Below are 26,721 nucleotides of genomic sequence, written 5' to 3'. Positions count from 1 at the left end.
TGTCCACATACTTTTGGTCATGTCGTGTATCTAGAACCTAAAATGGTTATTTTGCTGTCCCTATAGGAGAACCCTTTGAAGAACCCTTTTTGGTTCTAGGTAGAACCTTTTTGGGTTCCATGTAGAACCCTTTCCCTTTCCATGTAGAACCCTTTCTACATGAAACCCAAAAGGGTTCTCCCTGGAACCAAAAAGGGTTCAGCCGAACACTCAAAGCAACTGAAAAACATCCATGGCAGGCATTGCTGTTACCAACCTTATCTTTTTACATGGCTTCTGAGTGATAGAAAGCACGAGCACCACCACCCATCATTACTATGACAACTAGCATAGCAATATCAGCAAATGATTGCTGTTTGGACCGTCAGTATTCCAAAACACATAAAAAATAAATTGATCGTTAAGGCCTGCAGTGTGAACAAGGCAAATGCTTTTAAAACCAAATTATCCCCCTCCTCGATTGATAATACCAAGTGAATCATTATCGTCAAGACCAGTGAACTGTTTGGCACTCCTTCACAGACAGACACACTTATTTATCATGTGGAATAGGGAATCTTGTCAGTTCTGCTGCAGAAAATTCCTCCAGCACCAAGGTCAATGCCATGTGCAAAGGAAGGATTACAGTTAGGATAGTTGACTACAAATATTCATACATACAATACACATAAATACATTTGAATAATATATATTAAGATGGCTGTGAGTCTAGCCAACAACACATTCTGACATTTCAGCTCTAATTCATTCATGAAATGGCCCAATTTAATACAATATCCTCGATATTCAATATTTATTACCAACACCTGTCTTGCCTTGAACTACTAAAGTTTATTAGTCTGTCGTGACACCAATAAATATATTTGTTTCTGCATTCCATGATCACAAGTTTGTTGTCTGTTTGACTTACAATCAAATATTACAAAACACCAATTATGCCAGTGTGCACTTCCTGATCTAATTAGCTGGTGAATGCTTATGGATGATATGATGATGATATGCACCCGTAAGGTGAGAAGTTATTCAGCGCAGGTTCCCACATATACCTGTAGTAATGCACCTGATGCTCCAGGCCTTGCTTTATGTATCTGTCACTATCAATCACTACAACCGTGTGTGTGTGTGTGTGTGTGTGTGTGTGTGTGTGTGTGTGTGTGTGTGTGTGTGTGTGTGTGTGTGTGTGTGTGTGTGTGTGTGTGTGTGTGTGTGTGTGTGTGTGTGTGTGTGTGTGTGGTGTGTGTGTGTGTGTCCGCCCTCTGATGATGAATACCTGACATATCAAGCTGTTCTGGTCATGTCTGATTCATACAGGCAGCTGTGTCTCAAATAGCACAGATCCATATGTTACTGACTGGGTTTGAACCAGACTTTGCCACACCCTTCACACACAACAGGCACATGACACATAGTTCCCCCTTAACAGCTCCTTTATTCAGGTCTCCAACATTATTCAAAGCAAAACAAATAAGTGCTAAAAGATTAAAATCACACAATTCTCAAACACAAGATAAAGACAGATTCCTTAAATAGAAGACCGTAGTATTCTGTATACCAACTTGTATCATCATTACTCAAAACATGATCAGATTGGTAAAGTGCTTCTCCAAAAGAGGCCTTGTCAAGACAATGATATTCAGAGCAGTTAGTTGGCTAAAGGACACACAGATCATGGGACCAAGCTAATCAGAAAGTGCTTCTCTGAAGTTTAAGTCTTCGACTGTGAAGCTGTACTGGGCTGGCCTGGTTACGCATCCACCATAGTTGCTGGAGCCTTGTTGGAAAGGACAATATGAAAAGAAAATATGATGGCCAGCACAGTACTGTTCGGGTCGGCCCTATAGTGTGACGCAGGTACTGGGTTCTCCAATTGTGATCTTGGAGAGCTGCTGGGTGTGCAGGCTTTTGTTCCAGACCTGCATTAACAGCACAGTTCACCCAGTAGCTCTCCAGGACGGGCGTTGGAGACCCCTGACAGTCTCCATGGTGAAGTGTGTGACAGTCCTGCCTAAGTCTAGAGCAGGGGTGGGCAAACCTTAATTGCTCGAGGGCCACATCGGGATTTTGAAATTCAACAATTGGGGGACCAATTGTTTGTTAAAATCAATTTGGGGGCCTCCTGCATTGCAGTGCTTGAGGCATCACTACAGACCCGGGTTTGATCCCAGGCTGTGTCACAGCTGGCCGTGACTGGGAGACCCATGAGGCGGTGTACAATTGACCCAGCGTTGTCCGGGTTAGGAGAGGGTTTGGCAGGCCGAGATTTCCTTGTCCCATTGTGCTCTAACAACTCCTGTGGCGGGCCGGGCGCATGACACAGTCGCCAGGTGTATGGTGTTTCCTCTGACACATTGGTGCAGCTGGCTTCCGGGTTAAGCGGGCATTGTGTCAAGAAGCAGTGCGGCTTGGCTGGGTCGTGTTTCGGATGACGCATGGCTCTCGACCTTCACCTCTCCCGAGTCCGTACGGGAGTTGCAGCAATGGGACAGGACTGTAACTACCAATTGGATACCATGAAATTGGGGAGAAAAGGGGGTATGTCTCACGGGCTGGATTGAAGTGTCCGGCGGGTCACTACTTTACCCCCCCCCCCCCAGCTATGTCCAAAATGGCACCCTATTCCTTTCATAGCAGGGCTCCAAAAGAATTCCACTATAGAGGGAACAGGGAGCCATTTCAGACTGGCACTAGTAGTGAGATAGAATCGTGATCAGGCCTGCCAGGTGAACCATCTACAGAGCAGTACCCTGCAATTATATCTGCGACCCTTTGCATGCAACAAATAAACTCTGATTTGATTTGATAAATGTTCACATTCATTGTTACATTTTAGACAACCCGCCGGTAAAGGTCTCCAAGCCCCCAAAAATACCAAGCAAACACACAACAGGGGCGACATCTTCTGTCCTCTTTGCCAGCTCTCATACAGCTTCCACTTGCCAGCTCTCATTCAGCTTCCTGAACAACACTACTAGCCAGGTGGTCCGGTCTGTTGCTGCTTTAGCCAACTCATCTCGGAGTTCCTTAATTGTTACCCCAAATGTGTATGGCTTGACAATGATAGAAGAGTTGGCTACATTCATTATGGAACCAGGCTAAAAGAGTTGGCTACAGCACAATCAACATGGGACCAGGCTAAATCAAGAAACCAACAACAAACAAAGGTACCATTTCAAATAGAGGAGCCATTTTGTCCAAAATAACCTAGGAAATAATAATCATGAGCTGTGCCTATACACATTGTTTACGATAGATCCATATAAATTGCGCTGCCTTCTCATAGACAACATAGAATGAGGTTCTGAGCTACAATACAGTACATCCCAGTACTAGTATTAGAAGAAATAGGCCTACATTGTTTCAGGTGCGGTTTAGTGGACAGAAAATGTCACCCCTTTAAACAGATTACAAATGTGATCATTAGAAGACACAGAGATACTACTGATTGGTCTCACACTCTAACGTGGTACTGAAGGTTCATAACCCCACACAACTATCTCACAGTTGTACAGCTATATCAGTTCAAGGCCTAAAGATTGAGACAAATCTGTGTTTGAGTGTATGCGTGTGTGTGTGTGTGTGTGCGTTGTGGGAAACTCTGCTGCTGGTCCTGGTTCTTTTCCAGTGGAATCTCAGATGATCTAGGATGAATTAGTCAGCAAATTGCTGAGAACTGCAACCAGAAAAGGACATGCTGGATTAACACCGGACAATCACAACACCGGACAAACACAACACCAGACAAACACAACACCACACCGCAGAATAGTGTTTTATTAGTTTGATTTATTAAGACATTACGTACTACGTACCCTGGGGATCGGACCGGGTCTCAGCCTTCTCCTTAGGGCCACTCACTACATCCCCTGATGGAGAGACAGGGAATTAATTTATCTCTCTCTCTCTCTAGTGGTAAATGTAGCTACATTAATAGACTGTACATTATGTAGTTAATGGTATCTCACCTCCACTGTTCTTGAAACAGAGCTTCTTCTTCTGATAGGCAAAGTATCCGGTGGCAGCTCCAACGATCGCCACGCCGATAGCACACAGAATGCTCACAACCGAGCCAGAGCTAGCCCCTATAGAGACAACAGTACACTGGTTATAACGGTGCCTTTAATGCAGCTTGTTGCGTGGTTCTATTAGGTGCTTCTGTACAGTATTTTCACAGCAGATTTATTTCATATCAGGTAGTGCAGTGTGATGCTGTTACATTCAGACAAACAGTATGTTGCATCCAGACACTGTAGGGCTCTGCTTGTGTCCAGAGCAGTGGCGTTCCTTGTGAAATGTGGCGAGGTTGTATGTGTGTGCATTATAATGCGTGTCTAAAACGCCAGAGAGTATTAATCCAATAATTACAGTCAGTACACTACCCTCCACACAACTGTCAGCAGGTACAACTACTAACTCTGTCAACACATCCAGTTCTTAACGCTGTCACTGCGTCAATCGAACTCTTCCCACATACAGTAAGACAATACGACGGAGCGGAATGCCATCACAACAGAGTCACTACACACAAGAAATAACAACCATAGTTTACAGTTTTTATCAATTGCTAAAACACTAAAACCCATTGGCTGAACAAAGTTCTCAGTTGCCTGGACTCATTTAGCTAATTATGCATTCTGTTGTCAATACCTTAAACCATTTCACATGATAAAACACAATTTGCAGATCTCAGTTAGACTTTTCAGCAAAACTCTAAACACATTCTCATTCTCAAAACACATTCTGCACTCTAATGCATATGTCATCCATACTGGTAAACACAAGTGGCAACAATCAAATACAAATAGAGAACATATGTCATTGATTGAACACAACCACTCAAAATTGATTTAACCTGTTTCAAATGATGCGACACAACCAATATAAGAGCGAGCAAACAGGTTGTTGAAGGTGGGAAGGAAAAAGTCTGAGAATGGATACTGTAGTACAGTGCATTGTAGGCTGTATACTGTACAATGGATGAATTGTATGGCCCTGAACATTGTGCTTTCCATTTATTAACAGTACTGACTGCTCAATAGATTTTGACTGGTTGCAGGTTCATATCAACAAAGAACAAGAATTACAGTATCACAGAGACAAAGGACAAGTTTGTGAGATGCAGGGTACAGTACTATAAAAATAGGGGTACAAGGAGGAGGAAGAACAAAATTGCACAGAGCAAAGCAGAGAAGTAATTTCTGATCAATTTTGAGCTACTATGATAGAACATGTTTTCGTTCATCAAAAGACAATGACGGAAAAATATTAATATTTTTTTAAATTAAAAATGTACTTCTCCCTGAGAATTGTATGTTCTGAACAATGTGTTTTCTATTTTTCGGTGTATTGTTTACTGACTGGTTGAGAGTGTATATCATTTTGATTACTTTGTTTATGATTTGAGAGCAGTGTTTGATTTTGAACACAGGTAAAACTGTTTTGAGGCGAATGTTTCATTTTGCAAGAGGAGTCAGAGGTTATGTAAATAGTGCTTGAAGATGAGGTTTTGTGTTTAATGTTTTCAGGAAATGGAGCAAGAGTTCAGAAATAGTGTTTTAGCAATTGAGAAAAACTGTAAATGAATGGAACCCCCCGCACACTTCACTTGCTAACTATCACTTAAGCGCCAAATTCAAATAAATTACTATAAAAATCAAACTTTCATTAAATCACACATGCAAGATAGTAAATTAAAACTACATTTGTTGTGAATCCAGCCAATATGTCAGATTTCAAAAAGGCTTTTCAGTGAAAGCAAACGATGCTATTATCTGAGGATCGCACCTCCGTAAACAAAAAGAGAAAAGCATATTTCAACCCTGCAGGCGACACAAAACGCAGAAATAAAAATATAATTCATGCCTTACCTTTGACGAGCTTCTTTTGTTGGCACTCCAATATGTCCCATCAACATCACAAATGTTCATTTAATTCCGTCAATATATATCCAAAATGTCCATTTATTTGGCGCGTTTGATCCAGAAAAACACCGGTTCCAATTTGCGAAACGTGACTAAGTTACCTGTAAACTTTGCCAAAACATTTCAAACTACTTTTGTAATATAACTTTAGGTATTTTCAAGGTAAATAATTGATACAATTGAAGACGGGATGATCTGTCTTCAATACAGGAGGAAAACAAACCGTAGCTAGCTTTCTGGTCACGCGCCTCTACACTTCAAGTGACCCTAGTTCAAGATGGCCTTATTTCTTCATTACACAAAGGAAAAACCTCAACCAATTTCTAAAGACTGGTGACATCCAGTGGAAGCGGTAGGAACTGGAAGAAGGTCCCTTAGAAATCTGGATTCCCAATGAAAAACCATTGAAAAGAGAGTGACCTCAAAAAAAAATCTGAATGGTTTGTCCTCTGGGTTTCGCCTGCTAAATATGTTCTGTTATACTCACAGACATGATTCAAACAGTTATTCAAACAGTTATTATCAAACAGTATTAATGATATGCATGTCTTATCTTCTGGGGATGAGTAGCAGGCAGTTGAATTTGGGCAAGCATTTCATCCGGACTTGAAAATACTGCCCCCTGTCACCAAGAAGTTGAAACCTTTATTTAACCAGGAAGCGCTCATTGAGATTCAAAATCTATTTTTCAAGAGCGTCCTGGCCAAGATAGGCAGCACCAAGTCGTTACAAAAATTATTACAGACAAACAACATGAAAACCTACAAGTACATAATCTAGTAAAAACCATAGAATTCACAAGAGTATAACAAAATCAAAAACAGCAAATTAAAAACATTGACAGGTCAGGGAATCAGTCTCAAGATCATTCATCAGTGATTTAAAAACACCAATCGGGACAAGTTCTTCCAGTTCAAAAGTATTTTCTAAGGTGTTCCAAGACGATGGCGCAGAACACATAAAAGCCCTTGTACCAAATTCAGTTGGGACATTTGGAACAGTTAGCAGGATAAAATCCAGCGAACGAAGAGAGTACCCACCACATTTCTGAACAATAAAATGCCCAAATAAAAAGGTAGTAAACCCAAAATGGTTTTGTAAATAAAAGTATACCAGTGCCTGAGCCTACAAGTGACTAGAGAAGGCCAGCCAACCCTGGTATACAAAGTGCAGTGGTGCGTAAGGGTTTTGCAGTTTAAAATAAATCTCAAAGTGCCATGGTAAAGAGTGTCAATTGATCTCAAACACTGAGCGGAAGCATTCATATATAAAATATCCCCATTGTCTAGTAAAGGCATAAATGTAGCTGATACTAGCCTCCTTCTGGCTTCAAAAGAAAAACAGGCCTTATTCCTAAAATTAAAATCCCAATTTCAGCTTCAATTTTTTTGTAAGTTGTTGAATATGCAATTCTAAAGAGAGGCCGTCATCAATTAAAATTCCAAGATATTTATATGAGGTTACAACCTCAATCTCCTTGCCCTGACAGGTAGTAATAGGTAAAAGGTTCAGAGGTCTATTTCTTGCTTTAGAAAACACCATTAGTTTAGTTTTGTCAGTATTGAGAAATAAGCTTCAATTGACACAAGGTATGTTGAACAGTATAAAAAGCAGTTTGCTAGTTCTGGAAAGCTTTTGTAAGAGACGAGTTACAACAGTAAATAACAGTTTCGTCAGCATAAAAATGAAGTTGCGCATTCTGGACAATTTTCTGGACAAAATAGTGAATAAGAGAGGACCAAGTACAGAGCCTTGGGGCACACCATTAAAGACAGACAATTTAACAGACATAAGCCCATCAAATTGAGTGCACTGAGTTCTATTAGACAGATAGTTAGCAAACCATGCAACTGCATGCTCTGAAAGGCCTACACTCGACAATCTCTGCCTTAGTATAGCATGATCGTCCTGTATCAAAAGCCTTAGAGAGATCAATAAAAAGTGAGACACAGTGCTGTTTTTTGTCAAGGGCTTCAGTGATATAATTTAAAACCTTCATGGCTGCTGTAATTGTGTTATGCTTCTTCCTGAAGCCCGATTGGTACTTTGATAAAATAGACTCTTTTAGCTGTTCACTCACAAGGGTTTCAAGTATTTTCACCAGGGGTGACAGCTTTGAGATTGGCCTATAATTATTTAAAAGAGTTGGATCTCCCCCTTTTAAAAGTGGTAGGACAAATGCTGATTTCCAGATTTTCGGAATTTCATTACACAGTAATAAACTGCACGGTGACAGTTATGTTTGAGAGGAACGTTCGCAGGTGGGCGGTTTAGGCAGGTACTATAGAAACTACACATCCCCCCATGCACACTGTCTGCACGTGCTCAGTAGTGTCTGAGAGAACCCTCTGAGACAAGAAGGGACAGGTAAAACACTTAGCCCCCATCACTGATCCCCGCTATCACAGTATGGAAACTAAAAGATATTCCACAGTATGGAAACTAAAAACCATTCCACTGTATGGAAACTAAAAACCATTCCACAGTATGGAAACTAAAAACCATTCCACAGTATGGAAACTAAAAACCATTCCACAGTATGGAAACTAAAAACCATTCCACTGTATGGAAACTAAAAACCATTCCACAGTATGGAAACTAAAAACCATTCCACAGTATGGAAACTAAAAACCATTCCACAGTATGGAAACTAAAAACCATTCCACAGTATGGAAACTAAAAACCATTCCACAGTATGGAAACTAAAAACCATTCCACTGTATGGAAACTAAAAACCATTCCACAGTATGGAAACTAAAAACCATTCCACAGTATGGAAACTAAAAACCATTCCACAGTATGGAAACTAAAAACCATTCCACAGTATGGAAACTAAAAACCATTCCACAGTATGGAAACTAAAAACCATTCCACAGTATGGAAACTAAAAACCATTCCACAGTATGGAAACTAAAAACCATTCCACAGTATGGAAACTAAAAACCATTCCACAGTATGGAAACTAAAAACCATTCCACAGTATGGACACAGAGAAAAAAGACAGAGAGGGAGGGAGAAGGACTTACCTTGAGCTTCCACTGTGCCTGTTCAGAAGAGAATAGAAAGAAACACACAATTATTAACATAACGCACACACAAATAAAACACACACACACTAACACATCCACAATAATTCACATATTATGAACTGGGTGGTTTGAGCCCTGAATGCTGATTGGCTGACAGCTGTGGTATAAATTACAAAACGTAAATTTTTTCTGCTCTAATTATGTTGGTAATTAGTTTATAATAGCAATAAGGCACAAGGGGGTGTGGTATATGGCCAATATACCACAGCTAAGGTCTGTATCCAGGCACTCCGCGTTGCGTTGTGCATAAGAACAGCCCATAACCGTGGTATATTGGCCACATACCACACCCCCTCGTGCCTTACCTTTTAACTGACTTGCCTAGTAAAGGTTAATATATATATATATATATATATATATATATATATATCATTAAGGGAAGCAAGGCTCTTGCGTTCTGCTTCTGTGGTATGGTCTGGAAGGAGTGTCTGTAATGTAGTTGATGCTCTGAGGCTAGTATAGAGTTTCTGCTCTAACCGGTTCGGAGAGGACCAGATCTACAGCAAACACACAAACTTAACTAACATTTATATTTGCATATGGATAGTAGTGACTATGAGCCATTAATGACTGGAGCAAGTGACTCATTCATTACTGTATATTAGTCACTTTATTGGTCATATGAGTCCTGAGTCCTGAGCTTTTAATATATTTTAATAGACTCCATATGTAGCTGCACATCAGAGTGTATTCAACAGGACACAGCATAATGATGTAGGAATGTTCACATTGAGTAGATCAAGTTCAAGTTTCAATTAACAGACATGTGTCTGGTTCCATACTGTGCTTTAGCCAGCTCTTCTAGCCTGCCTGGTTCTATATTGTGCTTTAGCCAGCTCTTCTAGCCTGCCTGGTTCTATATTGTGCTTTAGCCAGCTCTTCTAGCCTGCCTGGTTCTATATTGTGCTTTAGCCAGCTCTTCGAGCCTGCCTGGTTCTATATTGTGCTTTAGCCAGCTCTTCTAGCTTGCCTGGTTCCATACTGTGCTTTAGCCAGCTCTTCTAGCCTGCCTGGTTCTATATTGTGCTTTAGCCATCTCTTCTAGCTTGCCTGGTTCTATATTGTGCTTTAGCCATCTCTTCTAGCCTGCCTGGTTCTATATTGTGCATTAACTAGCTCTTTTAGCCTGGCTGGTTGCATACTGTATGTGTTGTAGCTAACTCTTCTTGCCTGCCTGGTTCCATACTGTGCTTTAGCTAGCTCTTTTAGCCTGGCTATTTGCATATTGTATGTGTCATAGCTAACTATTCTAGCCTGGCTGGTTGCATATTGTATGTGTTGTAGCCACCACCACCAGTATAAGATACTAACCAACTGAGCCCCCTCGGCGGCTCTTCCCTCCCATGGGTGTCTCCTTTGTGGGCTCGCTCTCCTCTTGTGCTTCAGGCTCAGCTTCTGTAAAGGAAGGGGGGAGGAGAGGTGAGACAGGAAGAAGAACAGAGACTCTTGTCCTTCAGTTGTTTTAACTCTCTCTCTCTCTCTCTCTCACTCTCTCTTTCTCTCTCTCTCTCTCTCTCTCACGGCGAGGCATGGCTTAACGTGCTGTAGGGTACAGCCGTAGGGCACTTCCGTTACTATTATGTGAAATGTTCTTCCTTTACTCATAATCCGTCAACGGCAATATTCATTTTTTTTATAATTCTAATTAAACATTTTGGATATGCTTGGTTAGTCTTTTAAAAAATGTGTTGATTCTATTGAAATTTTTTTTCAAACAATAGAAACCAAAACATACACATACAAAAAACAACACACAGACAAACACAAACATCAACAACATCACCCCTGCCCAGACCCACCTGTTCTCACCCCCATCTCCAGGGGCTGCACTACTCTCCGCCTCGTCCTCAAATTCCACCATTTTGTTCCTCTCTGTCTCTCACGCTCTTTCAATATTCAGATAATGAAGCATATGATTGTTCGATTGTCTTAATGAGGGAGAATTGGTTGATTTCCACTTTTTAGTATATGTTTTTTCAAGACAATTGACAAAAAGAGCATCAGCCAACCCATCGTGAAAGGTTGTTAGATCGAATCCCCGGGCTGACAAGGTAAAAATCTGTCGTTCTGCCCCTGAACAGGCAGTAGACCCACTGTTCCCAGGCCGTCATTGTAAATAAGAATTTGTTCTTAACTGACTTGCCTAGTTAAATAAAAAATAAATATGTGACCCGTTTCAGAGCTTTTTGAATTGTTTTATTTTTTATCAAAGTGCTTTTTTGTCAGAAACGCCTTCTGGATCATGTGAACTTTCATGTGCCTTAATAACAAACTTGCATGTGTGATGACCCTCCCACTCTGTCTGCCGAATTCTTTCTCTTTGCTCTTGTTTTCCTTAATAGGATGTCGGTGGGCGGAGCCGGGAGGGTCGTCAGTGAAATGGGACACACCTGGGCTCGGGTGTGTCCCAGGATAAATGCACCTTTCCCCGTTCATTGAGGAGACAATCTCCATGCAGACAGACAGATTTTGGTTGTGGCATTTTTGTGGTTATTTGGTTTCATTGCGTTGGCACCTTTCAAACCCCCATAATTATCACATGTATACATGCGACCACTCACTTACACTACTGACTAAACACACACCATTGTTAATTGTATTTACTTTACTTCAGTTAATACATTTATTTTGTTCTTTATCTCCACGTTGTCTCCCTTTTTGTTACGGGCTTCGAGCCAGTTCGTGACTCATGCCATCTGTAAATACGAATAAAATTGTTAAATTTACAAGCCTTCCCACTAGCCATGATTGGCTGAGATAATGAGTGGGCTGGACCTGCCGAGTTCGGAGTTTGGATTGGTCTGCCATATAGAGGGCTTCTGTCTATTTGAGCTGGTCAGTTGAGTTGGTTAAAAAAAAAAACGTATCGTGTAGTGGAGCTGCATAAGTGTTGCTTTCCACTTTCTGGAGGATTGAGTTTTAAAATTAGTGGAATTAGAATATGATAGCTAAAGATGGTGAAAACACCTGTCTCAGGATTACATCTTCAAACTAAGGGCAACCGTGGCATGGCATCTGTGACAGGGAGACACCTCCATCATGCATGATGTATATGGGTAAGAGTCTGGCTAGCTACATTTTCAGATATTACACGTTTCAATTTTTTTTAAAGGGGTTTTCATTTTGGGCTAACGTGTACTGTTAACTAGCTAACTTTAGCTGGCTGGCTTCCTAACTAATGTTACGTGTATGACCTTATTATTTGTATCCCAGAGCCGTATGCTTTGCTAGTTAGAGCCTAATGTTATCTAGCTAACATTGAACATGGTTGGTTAGCTCCTAGCAGAGTAGTAACAACATGATTTGGCATTATGTTCATTGATGTTTAACTAAGTAAAGTTAGGTGGCTGGCTTGTTATCGTTACATGTGTGTGATCTTACACATTGTTTACCTAGCTAGGTTCATTGTTTACCTAGCTAGTCTTAAGCTAAAGGGTACAACACCCGTTGAATATGGCCAGTGTCAGCAAAGCATGAGTGAGAGGCTGGCTGGCTGAATGACTGACTGGCTGGTTAGGCTGTTTTCATGTTATCCAGTACCGTTTTGTTTGAACAATAGTAGGGTTTTCTCTTCAGCTGGTTTCCGGCAAGATGAAAGGACATTTAGGCAAGCCAAAAATAATCAATTTTTCTATATACCTAGACCGTTCCAAGGGCAGGCAAAGGCTGGAAGTAGTTACGTGACGTGTCTAAGACTAGCAAATTAGATTGAGATTAACTTATCTCGCTAGCCAGCCAGCTAACGTCAGCTAACTTGCAAAAAATCTAACAAACTGTGAAGAAAGTATAATACGACAGCTTTACTAGCTTTACTGTCAGTGTTAGCAGGCCGGTTAACAAATTAGGAAGGCAGAATAAGTATAATGCAAATAATTTGTTGTAACAGTCAATTATGTTAATAACGATATGTGAGGCTGCTGAAAACTCGTGTCAGTAGTTTGCTTAGGATGACGCTAAAGCTAGGCTAATTGCATTGGATTAAGGCGAGTACCCTACTCTGGAGCATGGTCACACCTCGCGGGTGTATCTATTCTGATTGTTGACAGAACCCGGCTGTGGCAGTCATTATGGTAAAGAACAACATCCAGAACTGAAGAGAACAGGTGGAATGTCCACTGAGGATGAGAACATAGAGCACTGCCCTGGAATGGATGTCAGTACAGATAGGACTGCTGCAATAATGGCCAAGCTAAACACAGAGGACTACAGTAGCACTACAGACTGCACAGACTAGTGGTATCTGTGACTCCAATGTTGTAGGCCTAGCTGTAACTGCAGCAGTGGGAGGTGAGCTGGATTACCTAACATTAATAAATGCCACCTCACGAAAGTCTGATAACAGAGCTTCTGAAACACAGTAACTGTTTTTTTCTACTAGTTCTATAGTAAACCATCTTTACTGTCTCATCAGAAATCTGCAGTCTTATAAATGCAGAGGGGAATACTGCTATTTTTGGTATTGACAGTACCACAGTAAGTAAACCATCCTTACCTGGTTCAACAGCTTCAGACAGATCTAGTTCACCTGCAATGGAAACAGACACACAGAAACAGCCATAAACACAGATAAATATAAGCAGCACATGCAGGTTGATTGATGACTGTCTGAGATGCAGAGTTGTTTGTTCAGCATACCGGGGAAAACGCGTTGAAAACAGAGCAGGTACTACCTGAGCTATATATTTACATTTTTCCATTTCAAGTGTTTTGGGTTTTGGGCCTAATGAACACCACTCAGATGTCAATGTCTAACTGTAAATGTGTGCAGGTGAGAGGTGATGGTTAATAGATCAGGGGTTTAGAGGTAGGAGGGGTGTGAATGTGTTGAAGTGTTTTACCTCCGTCTTCTGGTGCAGGCGCCGCTTCCGACTCTGAGAAACAAACAGACCTTTATCAGATACCATGACTATACTGAGAGGACATCATTGGCAAATGTGATACTTATTACAGTAATACTATTTTAACCCGTCACTCTTATCACTCACAGACAACAGATCTAAACTGTGATTTAGGTCGGGATTTAATCTGATCGCCCCTTTCGGCTATGCACCTTCTAATGGGCAGCTGAACTCGAAAAACATCTTAACTGGTTGGAAACATCCTATATTTACACAAAGTGTAAATAGCATAATTCTGGTCATAAAGTCAGTATCTTCCAAAACCGAGATTTAAGAGATTTAGGGAATCTGTTACGTTCTGAGATACATTGGATATTTGAGGGTTGGGTTTTGATTTCAATGATGCCCACTAACACGGGGATGGTAACGCCTGGGGAGAATTGTCATGCACAGAGAAACAGCTGCGCTGATTGAACTCTTTCTAATAATAGCAGAACCTACAGACACCGAGACAGACCTGTCCATTATGCTGCGCCTCAGACTTGTTTACATAAGAAAACACGTTGCCATTGTTATGTTGAAAGGACACTTGGTCCCTAAGCCCTTTATCGAGTGGCCACTTGCTGATATGACAGTGATCACTCGAATCTGCACTCTGTTTTGGGCAAAATGAGAATTTAGACAGTGCACACTTGCATCCCAAATGCCAATTGTCATTATTCCAAAATTCAAAACCTATTTGCGAGCATCTTGTTTCCAATCACAACCTGTTCTGTAGCATGATTCCCTATGAAACACTGCCAACTAGATAGTAATAGATAGTGAGCAATTGTAAAACAAAACAGCACCGAAGCACACAGCTGATTTAGCTAACGTAGCCTGCTTGCTGAATGTGCCTGCTAGCTACTAGATAGCTTCATTGACAAAAATGGAACTTAGCTAGCTGTTGATTTTGGGCACTGTTAAACAGTGTGTAGCTTGTCCTTTATTAAGGATAGTTTAACAGCTTGCTGATGAAGTTGTAGACCTATTCTCAGAAATCAGTCCGTACTAACAGCATGTTTCTAAGCAATGGTGAGTTAGCAGCTGACTCGTTTTCATGCAAAAAAAAATGTACTTCAGAAATACTGCACAAAACACCTTAGCACAACGTAAAATTTCACGACTAAGACCTCCCCGACAGAAACATCAAAATGTATTACAGATTTATTGATTTACACTACATGACCAAAAGTACATGGAACCCTGCTCATCGAACATCTCATTCCAAAATCATGGGCATTAATATAGAGTTGGTCCCCATTTGCTGCTATAACAGTCTCCACTCTTCTGGGAAAGCTTTCCACTGGATATTACTGCAGGGGACTTGCTTCCATTCAGCCACAAGAGTGTTAGTGAGGTTGGGCACTGATGTTGGGCGATTAGGCCTGTCTCGCAGTCGGTGTTCCAATTCATCCCAAAGGTGATCGATGGGATTGAGATCAGGGCTCTGTGCAGGCCAGTTAAGTTCTTTCACACTGATCTCAACAAACCACTTCTGTATGGACCATTATTCCTCCTCCATCAAACTTTACAGTTGTCACTATGCATTCAGACAGGTAGCGTGCTCCTGGCATCCGCCAAACCCAGATTCATCCGTCGGACTGCCAGATGGTGAAGCGTGATTCATCACTCCAGAGAATGCATTTCCACTGCTCCAGAGTTCAATAGCGACAAGCTTTACACCACTCCAGATACACCTGTCAGCAACGGGTGTGACTGAAATAGCCGAATCTACTCATTTTAAGGGGTGTCCACATACTTTTGTATATATAGTGTATCTTCATTTAATAAACTATTTTGAGGGTGTGGTTGTGGCTATGTTGTTGCTGTGAGGATTCAAGAGGGACAAACAACAATAACTTCCAGGGTACGATATAGCGATCATAGCACACCCACACCCACATCGAACCACACCCCATTACGCAAATCACATTTTTAATCAGCAGCAGAAAATCTAGGAGCAAGCCCAGGCAAAAACTGTGAGTTCAGCCGCCCTTTAAAGGCTATGTTCCCATGTTCGACTGCATTGCAGCGTCTTCCGTGTATGCAGTCTCTGTGAACATGGGAATGTGGGGGCGGCTGAGCTCATTATGCCAGTTCAATCGTAAATGATCTTTAAATGTGAAGTGAGCCATGAAGTCGATCTTCCACGGTCTGGAGTGAATGTACTGTAGTTATAAGGGGTGTCTGACCTGCAGCTTCCTCTTCTACAGCAGGCTCCTCTGCTTCTGGTTCTGCAGCCTCCGCTTTGAAACACAACAATAACCATTAACAACTGTGTGTGTGTGTGTGTGTGTGTGTGTGTGTGTGTGTGTGTGTGTGTGCGTGTGTGCGTGTGCGTGTGGCTCACCTGGTTCTGTCTCAGCTTCAGGAGCCACCTCTACTTCCACCGCTGGTTCTTCTACTACTTCTGTGTCCTCTGTCGAAGCCTCTCCTTCTGCAGTTGCAGCCTCATCCTTTGTAGCCGGAGCCTCCTCTTCTGCAGCTGCAGCCTCTTGGTCTGTAGTCGGATCAACCTCAGAACTTGCAGCCTCTTGGTCTGTAGTCGGAGCAACCTCAGAACTTGCAGCCTCCTCTTCTGCAGCCTCCTCCTCTTCTGCAGCCTCCTCCTCTTCTGCAGCCTCCTCCACTTCTCCTGTCGTAGCCTCCTCAGCTGCTGGGGCCTCCTCTGTGGCTACTTCCTCTGCTTCTGCCTCGGGCTCTGCTGCTTCTTCTGCTTCCTTTGTTTCTGGCTCAGCAGCAGGGTCTTCTGGAGAGAGGAACATACTTTTCCTTTAGCAGGCAACAGGTATGGTGTCCCACATCACATTTTATAACATCATCAATAAATATTCAGACAGACGTTGACTTTCAGATGGCAGGACTACTCTAGTGTGTGTGTGTGTGTGTGTGTGTGTGTGTGTGTGTGTGTGTGTGTGTGTGTGTGTGTGTGTGTGTGTGTGTGTGTGTGTGTGTGTGTGTGTGTGTGTGTGTGCGTTGCAGTCATAGGGGGCAGTGATAACAGTTCATAGCTCACACCGAGAGAGAGGGTTATATAAATCCACATACCCAGTATGGAAGAAGATGGAGTATAGTGAAGGTGAGGGTTTTTGATTGTAACCTGGAGCAAGGGAAGTATTGCATAAAGGTACGAATTACCATTAAAAACGTAAAGAAAAGGACCTAGGGTTATGGTATGTTGGTTTTGACCAGGTTTCGGTTGACACTACGGTACCATTCCGGGTAACAGAGGATAGAGCTGGCGATAGTTCTGCAGCCATCCAAAATACCAGCAGTACCCCTGACGAAACGGACATTACCCGTGGAGTCGTATAGAGACAGGGACCAGTGCGGATAGTTCAGATGAAAGATCTGAAGGAAGTGATTGAGGTGGAAACTGGGGTTATGGGGATTCCAACCTATGGTTGGAATGGATTCAGTATACAGCCAGATCAGTAGCTAAAGAAGAATGTTAAGCCTGTGCCACAGCTAAACCTCAGTTGACAACCATCCCGTTTCCACTTGATGGAATTGATTCACCCAGGGGAACGGCCTGTATGGTAAAGCTGTTCATGAAGGCAGGGAAGCCAGACAATGACAGTTGCATTGATCTGTATTATCTGTATCCCCATGTGCCCATTACATCCAGACTTCCCCCTTTCACAGTTACAGGAGGGAATGACTATTGTATGGCTCGATACATCACACATGGGTGGGATGTAGGGGAAGTAAGAACATGCAATAGGACAGAGAACGTTACAACCGACAAGACAATGAGGGACCTGACTGGGTGGTTGAGTTCCGAGGACTTTAGTAAGATAAAAAGGCCTAGAGCGGATGTTTGATGGGGGTGTGGAGGTATGAAGCTGTGGCCTAACCTGCCTACAAATTGGACCGGTATTTGTGCACTAGTGCAGTTAGGCATGCCCTTCACCCTTATCCAACACAAAGACCAAGTGCCAAGTAGAAGAGAAAGAAGGAGTGCTCCTTCAGGGTCCTTTGACAATAGAGTTTACATCAATAGCATTGGGGTTCCAAGGGGGGTGCCTGATGAGTTCAAAGCTAGGAATCAGATATGGGCTGGATTGGAATCAAGCATCTTCTGGTGGTCAACCCTCAATAAAAATGTAGATTGGATAAATTATATCTACTATAACCAACAGCATTTCACCAACTATACTAGAGATGCGATAAAAGGGTTAGCAGATCAAACAGCTGCTACTAGTTTGATGGTATGGCAGAATAGAATAGCATTGGATATGTTACTGGCTGATAAGGGTGGGGTGTGTGGGATATTCGGATCAGAATGTTGTACTTTCATCCTCGATAACACAGCTCCAGACGGATCAGTGACCAAGGCCCTGGTTGGTTTAACCACATTAGCTCACAAATTAGCAGAGAACTCTGGGCTGGATAATTCTCTAACAAAGTGGTTTGACAGTATGTTTGGGAAATGGAAAAATGTCATAATCACTGTGTTGTGGGCAACTTTCACCTGTATGAGTGTTTTGGTTCTGTGTGGATGTTGTTTGGTCCCATGTGTGAGAGGTTTGATCACCAGGACTCTGGAGAGGTCAGTGACGCAACAGATGGTAAGATACGGACCGATTCCAAGCTCCGGCCAGTGGGATGACGAATACAAGCCTCCAGGCCTAGGAGAAGACTCCGTTTCTTTTAACTACGAGGAGCCAATGTTGGATGAGACTATTTTTAATGTTTAGACTGTTTTTTATGAAGATTGTAATAAAAATCCTAACAGGAAGAGTTATAATTGGATATATGCCTATAACAGTCACGGATGAATATTGAATGTACATGTACTGGTTTGGATAATTCTTGTATACCATTTATGTTTCCATCTAGTGTTTGATGTCTCAGTGTGTATTATTTAGTCATTAAGGGTGGATTGATAATGGAATTTATATGTTTAAATTAATGATTAGAATATTCCACCCTGAAACCATATAATTGTATGAAATTGATTAGAATCATAAAATTATTATTAATGATGTGTGAAGTTTTAGTGAGTAAAAGTATAATTAATGATGTGTGTAGTTTTAGTCAGAATTAGGGTAAAACAATATACTAGGAGGGAGGCTGTCTATTTAACACACATGGAATATAGGAGGGAGGCTGTCTATTTAAAACACATGGAATATAGGAGGGAGGCTGTCTATTTAACACACACATTAAATTCCATGTGTGTGTTAAATAGACAGCCTCCCTCCTATATTCCATGTGTGTGTTAGGTAGACAGCCTCCCTCCTATATTCCATGTGTGTGTTAGGTAGACAGCCTCCCTCCTATATTCCATGTGTGTGTTAGGTAGACAGCCTCCCTCCTATATTCCATGTGTGTGTTAGGTAGACAGCCTCCCTCCTATATTCCATGTGTGTGTTAGGTAGACAGCCTCCCTCCTATATTCCATGTGTGTGTTAGGTAGACAGCCTCCCTCCTATATTCCATGTGTGTGTTAGGTAGACAGCCTCCCTCCTATATTCCATGTGTGTGTTAGGTAGACAGCCTCCCACCTATATTCCATGTGTGTGTTAGGTAGACAGCCTCCCTCCTATATTCCATGTGTGTGTTAGGTAGACAGCCTCCCACCTATATTCCATGTGTGTGTTAAATAGACAGCCTCCCTCCTATAGTCCATGTGTGTGTTAAATAGACAGCCTCCTTCCTATATTCTGTGTGTGTGTTAAATAGACAGCCTCCTTCCTATATTCTGTGTGTGTTAAATAGACAACTTAGGGAAGAGAAGAGAACAGAATGTGTGTGTTTGGAGGCTCCACAACATTACAGAGCGAGGGCTTTACCTATAGGAACTATGGGAGGCTGGCTGATATTGGCAGAGTTACACCCCCCCCCCCCTAACCCTAACCCTACCCCCCCCCCCCCCCCCCCCCCCACACACACACACACATTCACACAAACACACAGAGTCAAGAGAATGAGAGAGAGAGCAGAGGGTCAAAGGTCAAAATTCCAGGTAGTCAAGGTCAGGGTGTTGACCCTCTCCTACACAGTGCTGTAATAAAAGCAGGGCAAACTACAACTCAAGGAGTTAAACTACATGGGCAGTTCTGACTCTGACATTCAGTAACAGACTGTAATATACTGTAACAGACTGTAATATACTGTAACTTGTCATTGTCATAGGAACCTAAAGAGAATACACAACATGGGCTCCATTTACACACGCAGCGCAGATTCAAGCAATCTCAGGCAGTTCACCTGTGACACAAGTCAGTATTCGACATCTATTCATGTCTGAGGACGTCGGGAGATGACTTGGAAACCGGCCAATAGGAGCAACAGTGAGCTCTATTACCTTCAAGTAGGTTTCAGTTTTGCATCTGCCTCCAAGGGTTGCATGTTCAAATTCAGCAAGAGAAAGTCATTTTTTATATTTTGGTTTTAAGCTTACCCAAAACCTTAACACTTAACCATTCAGAGTTAATGCCTAACCTTAAGAATTCATAGTTAATGCCTAAACTTAAGAATTCATAGTTAATGCCTAAACTTAAGAATTTTGAGTTAATGCCTAAACTTAAGAATTCTGAGTTAATGCCTAACCTTAAGAATTCAGAGTTAATGCCTAAACTTAAGAATTCTGAGTTAATGCCTAAACTTAAGAATTCTGAGTTAATGCCTAAACTTAAGAATTTTGAGTTAATACCTAACCTTAAGAATTCAGAGTTAATGCCTAACCTTAAGAATTCAGAGTTAATGCCTAAACTTAAGAATTCTGAGTTAATGCCTAACCTTAAGAATTTTGAGTTAATGCCTAACCTTAAGAATTCATAGTTAATGCCTAACCTTAAGAATTCAGAGTTAATGCCTAAACTTAAGAATTCAGAGTTAATGCCTAAACTTAAGAATTCAGAGTTAATGCCTAAACTTAACCTTAAACACTTTGTTTGGAACAACTTCAAAATTGGACATTTGAGAAACATGGATGAACGTCTAATTCTGACATGAGACTGTTAGAGCTTTTATGGAATCTATACTGTACAATAAGATGTGAGAGTTAATGAGTAATTGTGTGGGTAACCTTGCCAATGCGTGAGGTGATTGACAGGTAATGTTCAGGTGAGTTAGAACAGGGGTTTGGTCCGGCATGGGGCCCCCCCTGGATGCAGGTTTTTTTGTTGCCCTAGCACTACACGGCTGATTTATAATAAACAAAGCTTGATGATGAGTTGGTTATTTGAATCAGCTGTGTAGTCCTTGGGTAAAAACCAAAACGTGCCCCAGGACCAAGTTTGGGAAACCCTGAGTTGAAACAATGTATTGTCAGGCGTAGACCCCTGTTGTTGTTTCTCCCTGTAGAATAACACATTACTTTTGGCCAGACAGAGCACAATGGACAACAGGATAATGCACTGTGGGGAATAGCGTGCCGTTTCATATGTACCAGTTGTTTAGATTATCTGGAGGTTCACAGTAGAATCCAGGTGGTTCACAGAACTACTGATCTAGAAAATTCTACGGAACCACTGATCTAGAATAGTTACTGCTGCTCCTGTCTTTACATGAAGACATGTAGGAATGTAGGACATGTCTATGTAGGAATATCCATACCTGCGTTCTAAATAGAAGCCATTTTTGGCATGTAAAAACGGAAAGTTTTATAGTATGTGACATTTTAAAAATTTAGTATGCTTTAAATGCCAAGATGTCATACTAATTGCACCCTTTTATCTAGTAAAATTCGCTGCACAATATTCAGGAAGATAATAGTATTTTCAGATCCATGTGTGTTTGACAACAGCTGATAATCAGCTGATGATCAAAGAAGGGGATGGGATGTAGCAAAATGGCGGGAAACAACACATGTGTACTGACACATTCTCAGTACACTGTAAAAAATGATGTGTTGAATCTACTTTAAAAAGGCAACCATTTAGACACAATATTATTGAGTATATGTAATTTCCTATATTCAAATTTACACAATTAAAGTAAGTCCGGGGAAATAAAAATAATCCTAAAAATAATTTGGTTTAATAATATAAACATAGGCCTATAGGAGTTTTACTTAATCTCACGTTGATGAGTTACTTTTAGTGATCGTGTCTTAATGTTTAACATTTTTAAATGTATTTGTAAATTTGCTATTTACCAGCTTCAGCAGGCATTGTTGAGCGCGGGGCTCAAATGCACCTGCAGTAACTGGAGGTAGAACTGCGAGCATTGCAATGTGCTGCATTTGCCTCTGTCATTTGGAAATGGGCGGTCTCATCATTGAATGTAAATTTGCCTGTGAAATTGTGAAAATTATGATAATGCCCTTTTAGTGTAAGTGCTGTTTGACCGCCTGAAATGTTTGCCTTTTTTGGTGGGATGGATTTTGGCCTTCGATGGTGACATCACCATGGAGTAAATTTGTTAATAGACCGATAAGAAAGATAGTTCCAAACCTCTCTGCCAATAACAGTTTTCCTCTCCCCACTCAGACAACTCCCAGTCAGTCCAAGCAAAATGATTGCTTGAGAAATTGCTATTTTTTTCCATTTTAATTGAAAACAATCACAGTAAAGTACTTAATTGTTACCCAGAAATGATTTGATATCGAGATAAAATGGCTGCACTGAACCTTTAATGAACTGGCTTCAGATCCCAGCCAGAGTCTACCAAGGGGTGGGTGTGGCAGCCAAGAATAATATTAATAATCATGTAATGGGTGCTTATATTTGTACTATTTCACACATGTGTGTGTTAATAGCATGTGTGAATTGGAAATGTTTTTTTTTTTTTGCATATCTCAACTCTCCCTGACAACCCTCAGAGATTGAGGCCTCTCTCTGTGGAAAACAACACTTAACAACAACAACTATTATGTCACAACATTCACCAACATGACTAAAGCCAGGTGAGACTAATAACTCGTAAATCAACAGATTGTGACCAATACTGGTATTAGTTAATCATTCTTCAAGCCAGATGCCTGTGTCCCTGCTAGTTGTGGACTTGAGGCTGTTCAGAGGAAAACACAACGGCCTACTGGTGAGAGAGAGAGAAAAAAAAAGAGAGCGGGGGGAAGTGAGAGAAAGCGAGGGAAAGAGAGGAGACAGACACAGACAGTATAGGAGTAGAAAGAAAGAAAGAAAGAAAGAAAGAAAGAAAGAAAGAAAGAAAGAAAGAAAGAAAGAAAGAAAGAAAGAAAGAAAGAAAGAAAGAAAGAAAGAAAGAGCATGGACACAGCTAGACAGTACAAATTCACATGGTCCACACCCCACATAACATGTCCAGTAGGACACACCCTTAAGAGACTCAATCAAATGTATCTTATAAAGCCCTTTTTACATCAGCAGTTGTCACAAAATGTTTTATTAAACACATTTCTACCAGTGTCCACACGCTTATGAATAGACACATGCAGTAGGCCACAACCTATAGGACTATCTATATATACAGTAGAACACATCTACACACCAGCATCATTTCTTGGTAAATAACCTTTGACATAATATAATGATAAATCAGAGCGGGTTTATAAACATTTTTTTTTATTCTACATTTCAGCCTCAGGTACAGATAGACAGACAGGATGTCCTAGAAGTAGCAGGTGTGAAAGGATTGTACTTAAAGACAAAGTGAATTCCAAAACGTGATTTTCCTGTGTTTTATATACACTGAGTGTACAAAACCTTAGTAACACCTTCCTAATATTTGGTTGCACCCATTTTGCCATCAGAACAGCCTCAATTTTTCAGGGCATGGACTCTATAAGGTGTCGGAAGGGTTCGACAGGGATGCCAGCCCATGTTGACTCCAATGCTTCCCACAGTTGTGTCAAGTTGGCTGGATGTCCTTTGGGTGGTGGACCATTCTTGATACACACGGGAAACTGTTGTGCATGAAAAGCCCATCTACGTTGCAGTTCTTGACACACTCAAACCGGTGCGCCTTGCACATACTACCATACCACGTTCAAAGGCACTTAAATATTTTGTCTTGCCCATTCACCCTCTGACTGGCAAACATACACAATCCATGTCTCAATTGTCTCAAGGCTTAAAAGTCCTTCTTTAACGTGTCTCTGCCCCTTCATCTACACTATCTGAAGTGGATTTAACAAGTGACATCAATAAGGGATCATGGCTTTCACCTGTATTCACCTGGTCAGTCTATGTCATGGAATGAGCAGGTGTTCCTAATGTTTTGTACACTCAGTGTATATTTCCACACTATGAGGTTGGAATAATACTGTGAAATTGTGAACGTTATGATAACGCCCTTTTAGTGTAGGGGAGAGTAGGGTAATTTTGAGGAGGAAGGTAGCCTAGTGGTTAGAGTGTTGGGCCAGTAACCAAAAGGTTGCTAGATCAAATCCTCCCAGCTGAGAAGGTAAAAATCTGTCGTTCTGCCCCTGAACAAGGCAGTCAACCTACTGTTCCTAGGCCGTCATTGCAAATAAGAATATGTTCTTAACTGACTTGCCTAAAGGTTAAATAAAAAAGTTGAGCCCTCTTTTACATTCAGCGTCACTCCGTCAAGGGAAATATAGTATTCTTTCTAACAAAGATATCAACATATAATTAGAATTCAGTGGTCTAAAGTACTTAAGTAAAAAATACTTTAAAGTACTACATAAGTAGTGTTTTGGGGATATCTTTACTTTAATTTACTATTTATATTTTTGACAACTTTTACTTTAACTTCACTACATTCCCAAAGAAAATAATGTACTTTTTGCTCCATACATTTGACCTGACACCCAAAAGTACTCATTACATGGTGAATGCTTAGCAGGACAGGGAAATGGTCCAATTCACGCAAGATAACACATGGTCATCCCTACTGCCTCTGACCTGGCAGACTCACTAAACACAAATGCATAGTTTGTAAATGATATCTGATTGTTGGAGTGATCCCCTGGCTATCCGTATATTTTAAAGACATGAAATATATGGAATTTGAAATGATTTATACTTTTTATTTTGATACTTAGAGATAATGCTTTGCATTATGCCTGGGAAGAGAACACTTCAATTTGCTCAACTTGTCTTTGGCTCATCCATTGGCTCATTTTACCCCATGGCCATTGGCTCAACTTACCCCAAAGGCAAACATTTTGACTATATTAGACAACATTGCTACAAGGATGCATTTTCATGTTAGGTTTAGGACCTGATATTGAAGCTTATAGACCCCAACTGATTTATAGAACAATCTTTAAATGATCTACTTTGTTTTAGAAACAAGCATCATGAAACCTCCAACACAATAAATTAATTTGACTTGGTGAAAATCTTTTTTTGGAGCTAAATTGCTTGCCACTTTTTCCATATGGACCTCGTCTTAAATATTTTGTCAAATGATCAATTTTGTGTATGCTTTCCTAGAAACAAGGGTGGCTCAACTTACCCCACTCTCCCCTAAGAGCTTTTTTAAAAGATTGGCTGAAATTTTGGCCTGTTTTGGTGGGATGGCATTTTGGCCTGCCTGGTGACATCACCAGTTAATAGTTAATACGCATCTAATAAAGAGAGTTCCAAACCTCTGCCTATAACAGCTAGTTTTCAGTTTCCCCCTCCCCACTCAGACCACTCTCAGACAGTCCTAGCTAAATTCTTGCTTGAGAAATTGCTCATGGCTAAGAAACAATTTTTGAAATTTTTAATTGAAAACTATCACAGAAAGGTACTTAATTGTTACCCAGAAATGATTTGATATTGAGATAAAACGGCTGCATTGGGCCTTTAACCGACTTATCTCAAGTAGAAACAGAAACATAAAGCACCATAAAACTAGTTGTAAAAGTGCTTACCAAAGTACATTAGTGGATGTTAAAGTGCTTCCCAAAGTACATTAGTGGATGTTAAAGTGCTTACCTTGTGTCTTGGCTCCAATCACCAAACTGCCCAGCAGGAGAATCCACAGGTATGACATCATGGGAACAGAGTTCTGAATTACAAAACTGGAGTTTTAAACTTTTCTATTGAATAGGGAGAATAAAATAATAAAAGTAGTAATGATGAAGGTGATGATGTTTCTGGTAATGTTAACTAGCTATGTGTATGATGTGGTATGATGTGCGATGGCTATATTCTCATGTTGCCTTCTCCTCTGCTGCAGCTCCAATCTTCTCATGTATTCTTTTGTCTGTACATGGACCCAACTTTAGGGGGTGTGTCTTTGTCTGGGGTGTGGCTGGGACAGAGTAACTGATAGTTAAGTGGCAGGGTCGGGGAGTAACCGATTACATAGAATCAAATCAAATCAAATTGTATTTGTCACATGAGCCGAATACAACAGTGAAATGCTTATTTACAAGCCCTTAACCAACAATGCAGTTTTAAGGAAAATACCTACAAAAATAAGAAATAAAAGTAACAAATAATTAAGAGCAGCAGTAAAATAACAATAGCGAGGCTATATACAGGGGGTACCTGTACAGAGTCAATGTGCGGGGGCACCAATTAGTTGAAGTAATTGAGGTAATATATACATGTAGGTAGAGTAATTAAAGTGACTTATGCATAGATAATAACAGAGATTAGCAGCAGCATAAAATAGAGGGGGTGGGGGGGCAATGCAAATAGTCTGGGTAGCCATTTGATTAGATGTTCAGGCGTCTTATGGCTTGAGGGTAGAAGCTGTTTAGAAGCCTCTTGGACCTAGACTTGGCGCTACCGCTTGCTGTGCGGTAGCAGAGAGAACAGTCTATGACTAGGGTGGCTGGAGTCTTTGAGAATATGTAGGGCCTTCCTCTGACACCTCCTGGTATAGAGGTCCTGGATGGCAGGAAGATTTTCCCCAGTGATGTACTGTGCAGTACGCACTACCTTCTGCAGTGCCTTGCAGTCAGATGCCGAGAAGTTGCCATACCAGACAGTGATGCAA

The 26,721-nt window shown here is 41.1% G+C and overlaps 1 protein-coding gene across 2 annotated transcripts; it reads right to left on the bottom strand.

Annotated features, from left to right (window-relative positions):
• Positions 1 to 1,409: 1,409 nt before the first annotated feature.
• LOC110501723 (serine-aspartate repeat-containing protein I) lies at positions 1,410 to 25,983 on the bottom strand. Of its 2 annotated transcripts, none has more exons than XM_021579470.2 (10): positions 25,710 to 25,983; positions 16,238 to 16,636; positions 16,080 to 16,133; positions 13,846 to 13,878; positions 13,500 to 13,532; positions 10,319 to 10,402; positions 8,945 to 8,962; positions 3,963 to 4,079; positions 3,803 to 3,863; positions 1,410 to 3,670 (listed from the first exon to the last, which is right to left on the bottom strand). In XM_021579470.2, the coding sequence occupies exons 1-10, from the start codon at positions 25,768 to 25,770 to the stop codon at positions 3,649 to 3,651; spliced, it is 882 nt and encodes a 293-aa protein (XP_021435145.2). In that variant the 5' UTR covers positions 25,771 to 25,983; the 3' UTR covers positions 1,410 to 3,648. The 2 variants fall into 2 exon arrangements, with proteins under 2 accessions (XP_021435145.2, XP_021435144.2); XM_021579469.2 differs by having other exon boundaries at positions 3,810 to 3,863.
• Between the last annotated feature and the right edge of the window lie 738 nt (positions 25,984 to 26,721).

Source organism: Oncorhynchus mykiss, chromosome 22 (genome assembly GCF_013265735.2).
Source record: "Oncorhynchus mykiss isolate Arlee chromosome 22, USDA_OmykA_1.1, whole genome shotgun sequence".
Classification (NCBI taxonomy): domain Eukaryota; kingdom Metazoa; phylum Chordata; class Actinopteri; order Salmoniformes; family Salmonidae; genus Oncorhynchus; species Oncorhynchus mykiss.
The sequence above is the reverse complement of the archived record's forward strand: the minus strand, read 5'-3'. Positions and strand labels throughout refer to the sequence as shown.

What these genes read in the sequence shown, in the direction of transcription:
- LOC110501723 (XM_021579469.2), bottom strand. Translation starts at nt 25,770, where the DNA reads ATGATGTCATACCTGTGGATTCTCCTGCTGGGCAGTTTGGTGATTGGA. An exon ending in TGAAGCTGAGACAGAACCAG is followed by an intron (nt 16,134 to 16,237) that starts GTGAGCCACACG and finishes TGTGTTTCAAAG; the next exon opens with CGGAGGCTGCAGAACCAGAA. An exon ending in GACCCGGTCCGATCCCCAGG is followed by an intron (nt 3,671 to 3,809) that starts GTACGTAGTACG and finishes TTCTGGTTGCAG; the next exon opens with TTCTCAGCAATTTGCTGACT.